The following is a 13,690-nucleotide window of genomic DNA, read 5'->3' as shown; positions in this document are numbered from 1 at the left end:
CAGCCTTGTAAATGACTTGTATTAATAAATCTTAATCCTTTCAGTACTTTTCAGCTTTTGTTATGATCCACAGGAAGTTTTTTCTTTTTTAATTTCTTTTCTGCCTTACCACAGTGCTCTCTGCTGACACCTCTGTCCATTTTAGGAACTGTCCAGAGTAGGAGCAAATCCCCATAGAAAACCTATCCTGCTCTGGACCGTTCCTAAAAAGGATCATAACAGCAGCAGAAAAGTACTGAAAGGATTAAGATTTTTTTTTTCAACTGTAAATTTTTATTTTTATAATACAAAATTGATACAAGACAACAATTACACAGGGGACCCGAAGGTCAGAAGGCAAAACAAGCAGTGTGATAACAGCAAACGGCTACTAAACATCACTAGTCCACAATCCACACCTCAACCCAACTAAAGCCGAGGAAGACCTATCTAGAATAGCAAAAACTGGGGGCTTAACCTTAGAAGGGCAGGAGGGGGGGGGGGGGGAGGAAGAGGTAATCAAGGGCAGACACAAGCCACAATAGGCAAGGGAAAGGCTCCCAAACACAGACACAAAAAAAAAAAAAACTAGGGATCAACCGGTTATCGGATTGGCCTACATTATCGGCCGATATTCACGATTTTGTAAGTTATCGGCATCTAACCTTGCCAATAATGCGTCCCGCGCATGCGCCCCCAATCAGTCTTGAAGTCTCACTGCTCTGCATGGCAAAGGATAACAGATTGATCCCAGGGGGCCCCATAGCTATCACTTCCTGTAGGGGCCACACTCTCCTCCTTCGGCTCCGTTCACGGTGTGGGCGGAGTCAGGGCTCGGTTCTCGCAGCTTATTGGAGGACAGAGCGGCCATCTTACTACACCTGGATCAGGCGGTGGGCCCCGTACACCCTGGGGCCCCGGCAGCGAGCCGGTAACATTTACCTCAGAATCGCGTCCCGTCCTGACTGTACATTAACAAGTGAGAGGCGCGACAGCCAATCCGCGGGAGTGCTGCGCGGCATGTGATACAGGAAGCACGTGCGGAGAGCAGGAACATGGAGCTGAGAGAGAAACCGGCAGGACAGGGGAGGTGAAGGGACGTGACGTCATATTGCTCCTTATATACGTTCTATACCTCATACTACACTATATATATTATATATGAGGGGCACATGACAGCCCCCCCATGATATGTAGACCATGCAACCAAATTGACGTAAATGGGCAGCCCAGTAACATTTGACATCAGGTACACTTAAGCCCCCCCCATAGATGTGCTAGCTAACATGATTGACATCGGGTGTCAATGCCATTTAGCATCCCAGATGAATTGAAAAATAAGCAGATTGAAAGGAGCGAAGAGCAGAGAGTGGGATCCTCACTGGCAGGGTCTCGAAGTAATAAAGCAATTTAGGGAGAATGATCATCTTAACCGCCGCGATTCGACCGAAAAAATAAATATATTGGGACCGCCACTTCTCCAAAAGAGCCCTTAGGTCCCGAAAGAGAGAGGGGAAATTAGTAGAATAGAGAGATGAGTAAAAGGAGATAGCAGTACCCTCAGATATTTTATTGCAGAAGGCGACCATTTAAAGGAGGTTAGTTCATAGAAGGGAGGATAAAGACAGGGTAAGATTCAGGGGCAGCAAAACCACACCATTGGAATGGAGAACCCTATAAAGTTTAGGAAGAGAGACTAGAGGCTTAGTGAGAGTAAGGAGGACATCATCGGCAAAGAGGCAAATCTTGAATTCCCTATCATGGATGGAGACCCCGGATATATCCTGCAATAGAGACCACAGGATCTCTTCCCCACCCTCAAAGAATTGAAAAGGAAACAAGCCTAGGTAGGAGGGTAGAAGAGAAAGTCTTGTAGTACAAGTAGGTGAAACCATCTGGACCCGGAGAGCGCCCTGCAGGGAGAGTCTTAAGCACGTTAGACAGTTCCTCAAAAGTAATAGGAGCATTTAGCACTTCACGATCAGACTCCGAGAGAGTCGGCAGACTGCATTGGGAGAAGAGGGGGGAAAAAACTAGATTAAAATCCCCCCCCCCGCCCCCCTCCCTCCCTCCCTCCCAAGGAGCCACGCTGAGGGCGGATACTAGTGGAGGTGAGCAAGGACCCGTCGCAAAAAGGGGGTTTGGGAAGCATTAGGGGCATAAAGATTACACTGTAGGAGTTGTTTACCCCCCAGAGAACCCTCTATAATAATAAAGCGATCCAGGGGGTCAGCATAACAGGAGGAAACCAGCAAAGGACAGGTGCGAGAGATAAGGATAGCTACCCCAGCAACCTTCTGGGGAGCAGAGGCTATAAAGACCTGGGGATACAAGTGATGAAGGAATTGAAAGGAGCCTGAATGTTCAAAGTGTGTCTCCTGAAGGTATATATTTGCTCGCTGCATTACCAGCTCCCGCGGTAGGTGCCGTTTCAAGGGGGAGTTAAGGCCCTTGACATTCAAAGAGACACACTTGGCCATGAGGAATCAAAGGGAAAAGACACAGCACAAACTGCAGAATACTCACTCAAACCACCAAACGAGCTGTCCAGGATAGTGGAGGGGACAACCGGTCCAAAGAGATCAAGTTGCAACCACTCATGTCAAAAACCAGAAAAAGGAAAAAAGGGAAAACACAAGAAAGACATACCATAAAAAAAATCAACAGACACTGACAAAGAAGACTTGTCGCAAAACAAACCAGTGACCGAATGGTCAAAGTGGAGGCCAAAGAACAAGGGCGGGGGGAGGGGGGGGGGGAATCAAAGCAAATAAGCAACCTATCCAGGACACAGCCATTGGTATAGCCTCAAAGGGGGAAACGGAGGAACGCACCAAAGCAAAACCACAAGAAACAAGGCAGTCTCAAAAGATGACCTCTACAAAGTATGTGGAGTTTCTGACTGACCACTTTCTTCCCTGGTACAGAAGGAAGGACTATGCTTTCCGTAATAAAATCTTCATCTCATGCTACAAAGAATACCTCTGCATCAATGGCTGCTATGGGGATAAAAGGAGAGAACGTCATGGTGTGGACTCTATCCTCCCCTGACCTCAATCCTATTGAGAACCATTGGAGCATCCTCAAGCAAAAGATCTATGAGGGTGGGAGGCAGTTTACATTCAAACAGCAGCTCTGGGAGGCTATTCTGACATCTTGCAAACAAATTCAAGCAGAAACTGACCAAAAACTCACAAGTTCAATGGATGCAAGACTTGTGAAGCTCCTATCAATTAAGGGGTCCTATGTTAAAATGTAACGTGACAAGTTAAAATGTTGTTAAAAGTTTGATTGAAATCGCTTTTGATTTCAGTAAATATGCTGCTACAAATGACAATTTTCAGTTCTTTACCACCTATAAAGTGTTTTGAAACTTACTGGCCCTCATTTACTATTGCAAAACAGACATGTTTTGTCAGGTTGTGCGCCAGATTCTTTTGCATTGCGCCAGAGTTTGTGGCAGAATTGAAAAAAATCAGACTAACTCTCCATTTTGCTAAGAAAACCCGAAAAAGGGGCGTGACAGCTGGGGAAAGTGGGCGTGTTCCCGACATTTTCACAAAAACCCAACATATTTACTAAGGTTTCCACACAAAATGTGGTGGATTTGAGCTGCGGAAAACCAGATAGATCAGAGCATGTGTGTGTAAAAAAAAAAAAAAAAAAAAAAAAGCCAAAATGTAGGGAAACTTTAGTAAATACCGTGGAAAACAAATTGTAGGGAATTAAAACCCACAAAGAAACCTACACAACACTCTTATTAAAAAAACTTACAATGCACTGTTCCAAATTATTACGCACAGTGGCCCTTATTTACTGTTTAAAAAAAATACTGTTATCAGGTTTGTTTAATAAAATTTGAATTGTACTCTTAATAGTTGATAACATGAGAATTATGCTGACTGTTATTTACATCAATTTAGGTAAATGAGAAAAATATAATTTGGAACAGCGTGTAGATTTAGGACTTCCTATCCAGATATGCTTACGTGAAGGCCCTCTGCTGGTGGTGTTGGCACCATTATTGATCTGCAAACTGTCACTGTATTGCCCAATGGATAAATTTAAAGGCTTATTCCAGATACCTAATTTTTTTAACCCCTTAACAATGCAGGACGTAAATATACATCCAGGTGCGGTGGTACTTAACGCACCAGGATGTACATTTACATCCTATACATGACTGCAAGCATTGGAGCGATGCCCGGGTCATGTGCGGCAGGTCCCGGCTGCTGATAGCAGCCAGGAACCTGTCGGTAATGGGCGACATCCGCGATCACAGATACAGATCATGGCATCTGCAGTGCTGCGGTCACTAAAATGAATCGGCTTACCCTCAGTGCTGCCGCGGATATCCGATCATTCAGAACGACAGACTGAGGTCCCCTCACCTGCCTCCGCTGCCTTCCACGGGTCTTCTGCTCTGGTCTGAGATAAAGCAGACCAGAGCAGAAGTTGTCCGATAACACTGATCAGTGCTATGCCCTATGCATAGCACTGAACAGTATTAGCAATCGATGATTGCTATAAATAGTCCCCTATAGGGACTATTAAAGTGTAAAATTAAAAGTAAAAAATTTTTTTTTTAAATTTGAAAAATCCCCTCCCCATCCCCTCCCCCAATAAAAATGTAAATCGTCCCATTTTCCCCATTTCACCCCAAAAAGTGTAAAAAAAAATAAATAAAAAAATATATATATATAAAAAATTTTTTTTTATAAATATATATTTATTTTATTATTATTTTATATATATATATATATATATATATATATATATATATATATATATATATATATAGAATTTTTTTTTTTTTTTTTTCTATTATAAACATATTTGGTATCGACGCAGGAGTAAATATCCGAACTATTAAAATATAATGTTAATGATACTGTACGGTGAACAGTGGGAACTTAGAAAAAAAGTACAAAATTGCTTATTTATAATTTTATTCCCAAAAATTTTTATAAAAAATTTATTAAAAGTTAAAAAAATGCATATTTGGTATCAATAAAAAGTACAGATCATGGCGCAAAAAATGAACCCTCATACGGCCACTTATACGGAAAAATTAAACTTATAGGTCTTCAAAATAGAGGGATTTTAAACGTACAAATTTGGTTAAAGAGTACCTGTCATCATCTAAACTTTCCCTGATCCCCCTCCCCATCTGTCCCTTACTCTAACTATGCCTATCCCTTTGTTTATTGAGGTTTAAAACGCTGTGGAAATACTTTTTTTTTTTTTTTTTTTTTTTTATATCCCTCTTCATTAGCTCAGGAGCACTGTCTTTCTGAGGGGTGGAAGGGGGCGGGTCCCGGCAGGCATGATGTCACATGAAGCCTGTCCGGGACTCTACTCCCGCCAGTCTTCTTCCTGTATGCTGCTCTCCCTCTGCAGCAGTGTTTCCCAACCAGGGTACCTCCAGCTGTTGCAAAACTACAACTCCCAGCATGCCTAGACAGCCAACAGCTGTCCGGGCATGCTGGGAGTTGTAGTTTTGCAACAGCTGGAGGCACCCTGGTTGGGAAACACTGCTCTGCAGTGTGCATACAGACTAATTACAGGGGAGGGACGGCAGCCTGTCTCTCTCTCCTGTGTTTCTCTGCACTAAAAAGTCAATGCTGAGAACCAGGGGCAGTGGGAGTAATTACAGAGGCAGTGATTAAGATGAATGTCGTGGGGGGGGGGGGGGGGGGGGGCACAGAGCAGGGAGTGCAGTGAGATAATACAATGTATAAGATAACTTGTGGTGAGGGGCAGGGAGGACACAGAGCAGGGGGGAGGGGGAGGTGACTGGCCTCTGTTATATGAGAGGCATGTGCAGGCTTGTAGCTCACAGGCTGGGAGTCCTGAGCTGAGAGCACTGAACTTCCTGTGGAAGGACCAGAGCCCTTTCAGCATTAGTCCTAAAAGCTGTACACTTACTATGAAAAGCATAGGAAGCTGCCTGCAGACCAGGCATAGAAGAGTGACCCCTAGTGGCCAAAAGTATAAAATGAAGAAACTGGTATAAATATTAATATTTTTTAATGAAGATATATTACAATATCTCTTTATTAATGATTATGAACAACATATTAAAAGTTTTTGTTGATGACAGGTACTCTTTAAGTGTGCGATTTTTTTTATTTATTTTTTTTTTTTACGCGCAACCGTAACAAAGGTATGTAATCATGGGTATCATTTTAATCGTATTGACCCATAGAATAAATAGCACTTGTCATTTTTACCGTAAATTGTACGGTGTAATTTCCTCACACAAATAGTATTTTTTTTTGTGAGTGATGGCATTAGAACGGACAACTGGTCGTGCAAAGCCCTCATACTAGTCTGTGGATGAAAATATAAGAGTTGTGATTTTTTGAAGGCGAGGAGGAAAATACGAAAAAATGTTGTGAAATTTTTTTTAAATGTTTTAAAAGGCCAAAATGGGCTGAGTCCTTAAGGGGTTAAACATGTTTCTAGGCCTGAATATATATGTCCCCCAGGGTTCCCCCTGTTACGTATTTCGGCTCTTTGCGTGTTGCTGTTTTACCTACTTCCGAGTCAGACATGTCTCAGCAATGACAGGACGCTTAGCCAATCACTAGTTGAGACAGGAAATCAATGTGGCTGGGTGAACGGGTCGTCATTGCCAAGAATAGTCAGTTTCAGAAGTAGGATGGAGGAGGAGCCAGAAGTTGTCACAGGGAGAGCCACAGGGGTCCCAGGTAGGGCAGTATGTGTTACGGTGTTTTTTAAATGTTGCTGGGCCTGAAAAATCTGAAATACCGGTTTAAAGAGGTTATCTGCCTGAAAGCTGTATATACCTTTTGTACCCCCCTCTCTGCCTCTGGTATTTGAACCCCCTTGCTGCCTCTTCTCAGCCAAATACTGGCTGCAGTAAGTGGCAATGTGACTTATTGGAACCAAGAACCAGAAAGAGTGGGGCTGGGCCTATACATTGCTGCTGATGTAGGACACTGATGTGCCTAGAGGTTGGATTAGCAGCAATTGACTTATTGATCCCCAGCACATGGAAGAGGAGAGCACTGCAGGGGGCAGGGGTATTTCCTTTTTTTGTTTTTTAAAGAGCAAAAATAAAATATTTTTGACATGATCGCATTGGTTCTCACTTAACCCCTTAAGGACTTAGGGTGTACCTGTATGTTCTATAACGCGGGGCCACAGCGGGTCGGGGCCCGGGACCCGTGGCTAATAGCACGCGGCACTGATCGCGGTGCCGCACACTATTAACCCTTTAGACACGCGGCGTCTAAAGTGAAACTAAAGTCCTGCCGGTTAGCTCGGGGCTGCGCGGGACCGCCGCGATTTCATTCGTCCACTGTTCGGGGCCGCCACAATTTCATCAGTCCCGAACAGCTGTAGGACACGAGGAGGGTCTCCTACCTTGCCTCCTGGTGTACGATCGCCGAATGACTGCTCAGTGCCGGAGATCCAGGCATGAGCAGTCAAGCGGCAGAATCATTGATCACTGGTTTCCTATGAGAAACCATTGATCAATGTAAAAGATCAGTGTGTGCAGTGTTATTGCCCCCTATGGGACCTATAACACTGCCCAAAAAAATGAAAAGAAAAATTGTTAAAGATCATTTAACTCCTTCCCTAATAAAAGTTTGAATCACCCCCCTTTTCACATAAAAAAAAAGTGTAAATAAAAATAAACATGTGATATGGGCGCGTGCGAAAATGTCTGAATTATAAAAATATATTAAACCGCATGGTCAATGGCGTACGCGCAAAAAAATTCCCAAGTCCAAAATAGCGTATTTTTCTGTCACTTTTTATATAATGGAAAAAATGAAAAAAAGCGATCAATAAGTCTGATCAATGCAAAAATTGTACCGCTAAAAACTTCAGACCGTGGCTCCAAAAAATGAGCCCTCATACCACCCCATATGCAGGAAAAAAAAAAAAAAAGTTATAGGGGTCAGAAGATGACCATGTTAAACTAAATTTTCCTGCATGTAGTTAGGATTTTTTTCAGAAGTACGACAAAATCAAACCTAAATAAGTAGGGGATCATTTTAATCGTATGAACCTACAGAATAAAGAGAAGGTGTCATTGTTACCAAAAAATGTACTGTGCAGAAACGGAAGCTCCCAAAAGTTACAAAATGGCATTTTTTTTCTTCAATTTTGTCGCACAATGATTCATTTTCTTCTGTTTCACCGTAGATTTTTAGATAAAATGACTGGTGTCGTTACAAAGTAGAATTGGTGGCACAAAAATTAAGCCATCATTTGGATTTTTAGGTGCAAAATTGAAAGAGTTATGATTTTTTTAAAGGTAAGGTGCAAAAACGGAAAAGTCCTTGAGGGGTTAATGCAGTTGGATCCACTTCAGTCCTGGGATATAAGCTGGGGAAGTGTGTGGCATTGCATTCCTATTGGCCGGCCAGGAGATCCCATCTTTTCTCTGCATGGACTTCTATTACTTCTCTACTACTTCTATCTTCTTTCTATCTCTTGAGTGAGACCCTGCGAAATCAACAACTTTTGATGTGTCTGCGTAACATGTCAAAAGTTGTTTTTCATGACTGTAGTGCTTTAAGTATAGTGATAGGAAATACAAAATGTAATGGGGTGGACTAACTTATGTGCAATGCTGTATGTCTTACTAAACTGACATACTTACTGACCTACTTATTTATCCAGAAGGCCTTTGGCAGTATGCCTGTGACTTGGTCTAAATCCACAGCTGACGTTCTGCAACAGCAGGTCCTCTTCATACTAAATTTGAGAAGGGCCTAAGCTCAGCTGCCATTCAGTTTGGCACAAAGCCCCAGTGAGCAGTACAGGAGCCTAAACCAAACTCCTAGATATGTTTTACATGTGCATCCAGCCTAGCCCTCCTTTGTATCCTTGACCATTGCTCTTTAGTAATGATTGTAATTATTATTAATTTTAAATTTTTTTTTTGTTAAAGATGTTTAACTTATTTAGATATAACTTATGCAGATGTTACACTCTAGTTAGTCTGTTCTGTCATAGCAATGTGAAATGTACACCATTCAGCCCTAACATTAAAACCACGGAAAGGTGACGTGAATGTGTTGTGACAATAGCGTTAAGAGGGGTGGAGTATATAAGACAAAAAGTTAATACAGTGACCCCCCCCCCCCTACCTACGATGGCCCCGACATACTATAATTTCAACATGCGATGGCCTCTCAGAGGCCATTGCATGTTGAAGGCAGCATCAACATACGATGCTTTTGTATGTCTGGGCCATCGCATAAACTGCTATCCAGCAGCACTGACTGCTTCAGCTGCCACCAGATAGCCGTTTACGGTGCCCCGTGTGTTCCTCTTCGGGATCCCCACCATCGCCGGCGCTCTCAATCGTCGTCATCACGTCGCCGCGCACACCGTCCCGTCATGCAATAGGAGCGGCATGCGTAGTGACATGATGACGGCGACGTTCCCGGTCAGCAGAGACGTTCCGGAGCGACGGGGAAATCACGGGGACGCAGCGACAGTGATGGAGGGCGACATCCAGGGCAGCGGTGATGGTCCGGAGCGGCGGGGACAGGTGAATACAACTTCCTATACTTTACATTGCACGGATCCCTCAACATACAATGGTTTCAACAAACGATGGTTCATATGGAACGGATTACCATTGTATGTTGAGGGACCACTGTAGTCTGTTCTGGAAATTGACTCATAGGAAGCAGGAAAATGAGCAAGCGTAAGGATCTGGGCAACACAAGGCAAATTGTGATAGCTAGACAATTGGTCAAAACAGGTCTGTGTTGTGTGCGTGCGTGTGTTGGGTGTTCATGGTGTGGCATGGATAGTACCTGACAAAAGTGGTCTAAAGCAGGACACCGGATGAACCAGTGATCAGGTATCGTTGCCGTAGTCTGTGTCTTGATACATTTCCTAAGATTACCTGTACAGGCCATACTTCAACACATTGTATCCTTTATAGCAGTGGCCTTCTGTCCGTACATGCTTGAAGTTGTAGTTTTGCAACAGCTGGAGGTCCACAGTTTGGAGATTATTGCCTTATGAGGTATGTTACAGAGAAGCTGGAATTACCGCAGACATTCCTGCAGATTCCACATTGCAAATCTGCTATGAAATAGTGTCCATTGGTGGTGACAGGTGTATCGCGAATCGCCATTTTTTTACGCAGTGGGAAAATATGTGCAAATTTGACTTTTACTAGTCTGAGGTATGACTTCTGTGCTGTGGATTTGTGGCAAATTTTTGCCATGGATTCCACCCTAGAAATCTGTAGTGGAAAGAGTCTGTTGAGTCTTTAATTCATCTAAGTTAGTAAAACATAATAGAAGGTTAGAGCTACTACTAGAATCCATGTGGAGTATAATAGGAGGGCAATAGTGGTTGGGAAAGCCCAGAGGTAGGGCAGCGAGTAGTGTTTGTGCATTATAGCTGACATGTTGCTGTGACATAAGTTATGAGGTGATTCCTGATATATTCTTCTGCAGAGACTGTCCACTGATATTTCAACTGGGAACCATTTTGGCAATATGTAAAAAAAAAAATTCACTGAAACATTTTTATTTTTAGAAGCCTTGTATCACACTGTGCTTATCGCCTGTATCCTGCTTTTCTTTCATTCTAGGAGCTTGCTGTACTGAAAGGATGGCGATTACCTGAGTATTTTGTGTCTCAAGAATCAGGACCACCTCATAAGAGAGAGTTTACCTTGTCCTGTCGTGTAGAAAGTTTTGTAGAAACCGGTAAGCATTTTATTTAAAGTGTCCTTGTCATTTCGGGTAATATTAGGATAAGCTGGGCATGTAGGCTGCAATGATGCTTACACACAGTAAAAGAGATCATGTTTTATATTGTTTTTTTTAACCTTTTTTTGTGTTTTAAATCTGAGGCGCAGAGACCTTTTGAGATTGCAGCCATGTATACAATACCTGGTAATGACCCCTATATGTTGCCTTTATAAGGCACAGGACCTGTGCTCAAAACAGCTGCTTTTGGTCTGACCATAGGGACAATCTTGCAATACGACTGAAGGTGTAGGCATAAATACATCCAGGATAGGAAACATATTCCTTCATTTATTCCACTTAAATTACAGGCATTTTAATGTTGGGTTTACATTGTATTTTATTTAGGTAAAAATTGCTAATAGGTTAATTCTTCCCCCTTTTTCTCTATAGGTTCTGGCACATCAAAAAAGGTGGCAAAGAAGATAGCTGCGGAGAAGTTGCTTGCCAAACTAAAAAGCATTCCAGCTGATAATATCAATATCTCTTTAGTAAGTATGCAGATCATGAGAGCACCAAATAGACATCATGTGAGTTACTGTCCCTCCTGGTACAGGCCACACAAAAGGGTGCACCCTGTACTACTACTACTACCACCATTATTGGGGGAATAAAGAATTATGATGCAATAAACCAAAAAATATATAAAAAAAATATATATATTGTGATCGTGCTTGAAGAATAATCCTTCTGGCTTTGGTATTAAAGGGGTACTCCTATGGAAAAAAAATTTTTTTTTAAATGAACTGGTGCCAGAAAGTTAAACATCTTTACCCTTCCAGTAGTTATTAGCAGCTGTATGCTACAGAGGAAATTATTTTCTTTTTGAATTTCTTTTTTGTCTTGTCCACAGTGTTCTCTGTGTACACCTGATGCCCGTATCAGGATCTGTCTAGGGCAGGAGAAAAATCCCCATAGCAATCCTATCCTGCTCTGGACAATTCCTCCTGACACGGACAGAGGTGTCAGCAGTGAGCACTGTGGACAAGACAAAAAAGAAATTCAAAAAGAATAGAATTTCCTCTGTAGTATACAACTGCTAATAAGTGCTGAAAGGATTGAGATTTTTAAATAGAAGTAATTTACAAATCTGTTTAACTTTCTGGCACCATTTCATTTAAAAATAAAGTTTTCCACCGGAGTACCCCTTTAACAGTTTTCTTTATCATTTTAGAAAAAGTCTCTTGGTAATAATCTTGGATGTACCTGGGACTCCCTGAAAAATTCATCTGGTGAGAAAATAAACCTGCTGAAAAGAAGTCCGCTAAGTATTCCCAACACAGACTATGTGAAGATGCTAATAGAGGTGGCAGAAGAGCAAGATTTTAGAGTTTCCTTCATGGATATAGGTAAGACTTTCAGTGAAAATCTCGGAATAATCACATCATGGCAAGCGTCATGCCATATATAGCAGTGTACTATAAATTATCACCAGCGTAGTGCCAGCCTATTCACTCCATTTCCCCTTTACCAGCACTATGTCATGGCATAGCAAGGAGGAGTAAGTGCTGTGATTGTGGAAAGAAGTCAGGGAAAGGAAGTCCTATGTAAGTACTACTGGCAAACATCTCAGCTTTGGTCCCAGCCCCTGAAATGCAGTAAATGGGAACTATCTGGGCATTTAACAGCAAGAAACCTACAATTTTCTTGTCACCACTCCACAGAATAGTTAAGCCAGTCCAGCTCTACCTCTTACCCTGGAGTGTCTCCTCCTGCTGGTCACTTGGCCCTGACTTACTATTGTAAACCCAAGCTGCTTTTATTGGATTGTGAGCTAAAATGTAAGTGGAATCCTGCAAGTCTTAAACAACATTCCACACTAATAAAAAAGAAAATCAACACTTTGTAAATTAGGGCCAATATGTTATTTTTATATAATAAGGAGAAGCAAGGGAAAGTTTGATGCCCTCCTCCCTTAGAACGCCTTTCAATTTATAATGTTTGGTGTGCGTCAGAGCAATTACCATGATCTTCCATAGATCAATGTTTTTTACAATAAATCTAATAAAAGAAGGTTGGGATCTCTGGGGGAAAAAAGACAACTCTTTTATTCCTGATACAGAATATCACTTTTTTTCCTAGGCAGTTTATATTCATGTACAGAATGTTAATTTATATCAGTCATGAGTACAACAGGATCATATGAAGGTACCATTGTGCAAATTGCCTTTCATTTCTATTTACTAACAACATTATTGCTTTTTGATTTGTTGCAGAGGAATTGAGTGTCAATGGGCAGTACCAGTGTCTGGCTGAACTGTCCACCAATCCAGTCACTGTCTGCCATGGAACTGGGCTTTCATGTGGTAATGCCCACAACGATGCTGCCCACAATGCACTGCAATACTTAAAAATCATGGCGGGAAGAAAATGAAATGGAAGGAAAAAATGAAGACTGAAATAATGTTTGCCTCCTACTTCTCTTTAACCCTTTACCTGTCCATTTACTCAAGAGTCGATGAAATGGTCGTAATATAAAAAAAAAATGTTACATTTCACTGTTCTGGATCACTCCATCCCAAGTATTAAATGTCATCATGTTATACTTTCAGTTTAAAACCCAGACTATGTGGTATGAATTTTGGATTTGTTTTAATGTAATTAAATTGGAGAAACCAGAGTTTTTTTTTCTTGGCAGTTGTGATGTTATTGGTTTTGAGGGGAGGATTAAACCACAAGAGGTGGAATTTCCAGTTTTGCAACATCTGGAGGGCCACAGTTTGGAGATCACTGTGCAGTGGTCCCTAAACTGTGGCCATCCAGATGTTGCAAAACTACAACTCTGAAAACTGCTGTCTCAGCATTCTGGGAGTTGTAGTTGCGTACCTCCAGCTGTTGCATAACTACAACTCCCAGCATGCATGGTCTGTCAGTGCATGCTGGGAGTTGTAGTTTTTCCACAGCTGGAGGCACACTGGTGAGGAAACACAGTTGGGTAACAGAACCTAACT

The 13,690-nt window shown here is 42.0% G+C and overlaps 1 protein-coding gene across 1 annotated transcript in view; it reads left to right on the top strand.

Moving 5' to 3' along the window:
- Positions 1 to 13,359, top strand: part of PRKRA (protein activator of interferon induced protein kinase EIF2AK2) — a 53,124-nt gene extending 39,765 nt beyond the window's left edge. Inside the window, exons 5-8 of the mRNA XM_056534364.1 lie at positions 10,580 to 10,697; positions 11,133 to 11,230; positions 11,914 to 12,088; positions 12,956 to 13,359. Of these exons, the coding sequence (XP_056390339.1) occupies positions 10,580 to 10,697; positions 11,133 to 11,230; positions 11,914 to 12,088; positions 12,956 to 13,113 (549 nt within the window). The 3' untranslated portion in view covers positions 13,114 to 13,359. The remainder of the gene's footprint in view (positions 1 to 10,579; positions 10,698 to 11,132; positions 11,231 to 11,913; positions 12,089 to 12,955) is intronic.
- Positions 13,360 to 13,690: the final 331 nt, after the last annotated feature.

This window comes from Hyla sarda, chromosome 8 (genome assembly GCF_029499605.1).
Source record: "Hyla sarda isolate aHylSar1 chromosome 8, aHylSar1.hap1, whole genome shotgun sequence".
Lineage (NCBI taxonomy): Eukaryota > Metazoa > Chordata > Amphibia > Anura > Hylidae > Hyla > Hyla sarda.
The sequence above is the reverse complement of the archived record's forward strand: the minus strand, read 5'-3'. Positions and strand labels throughout refer to the sequence as shown.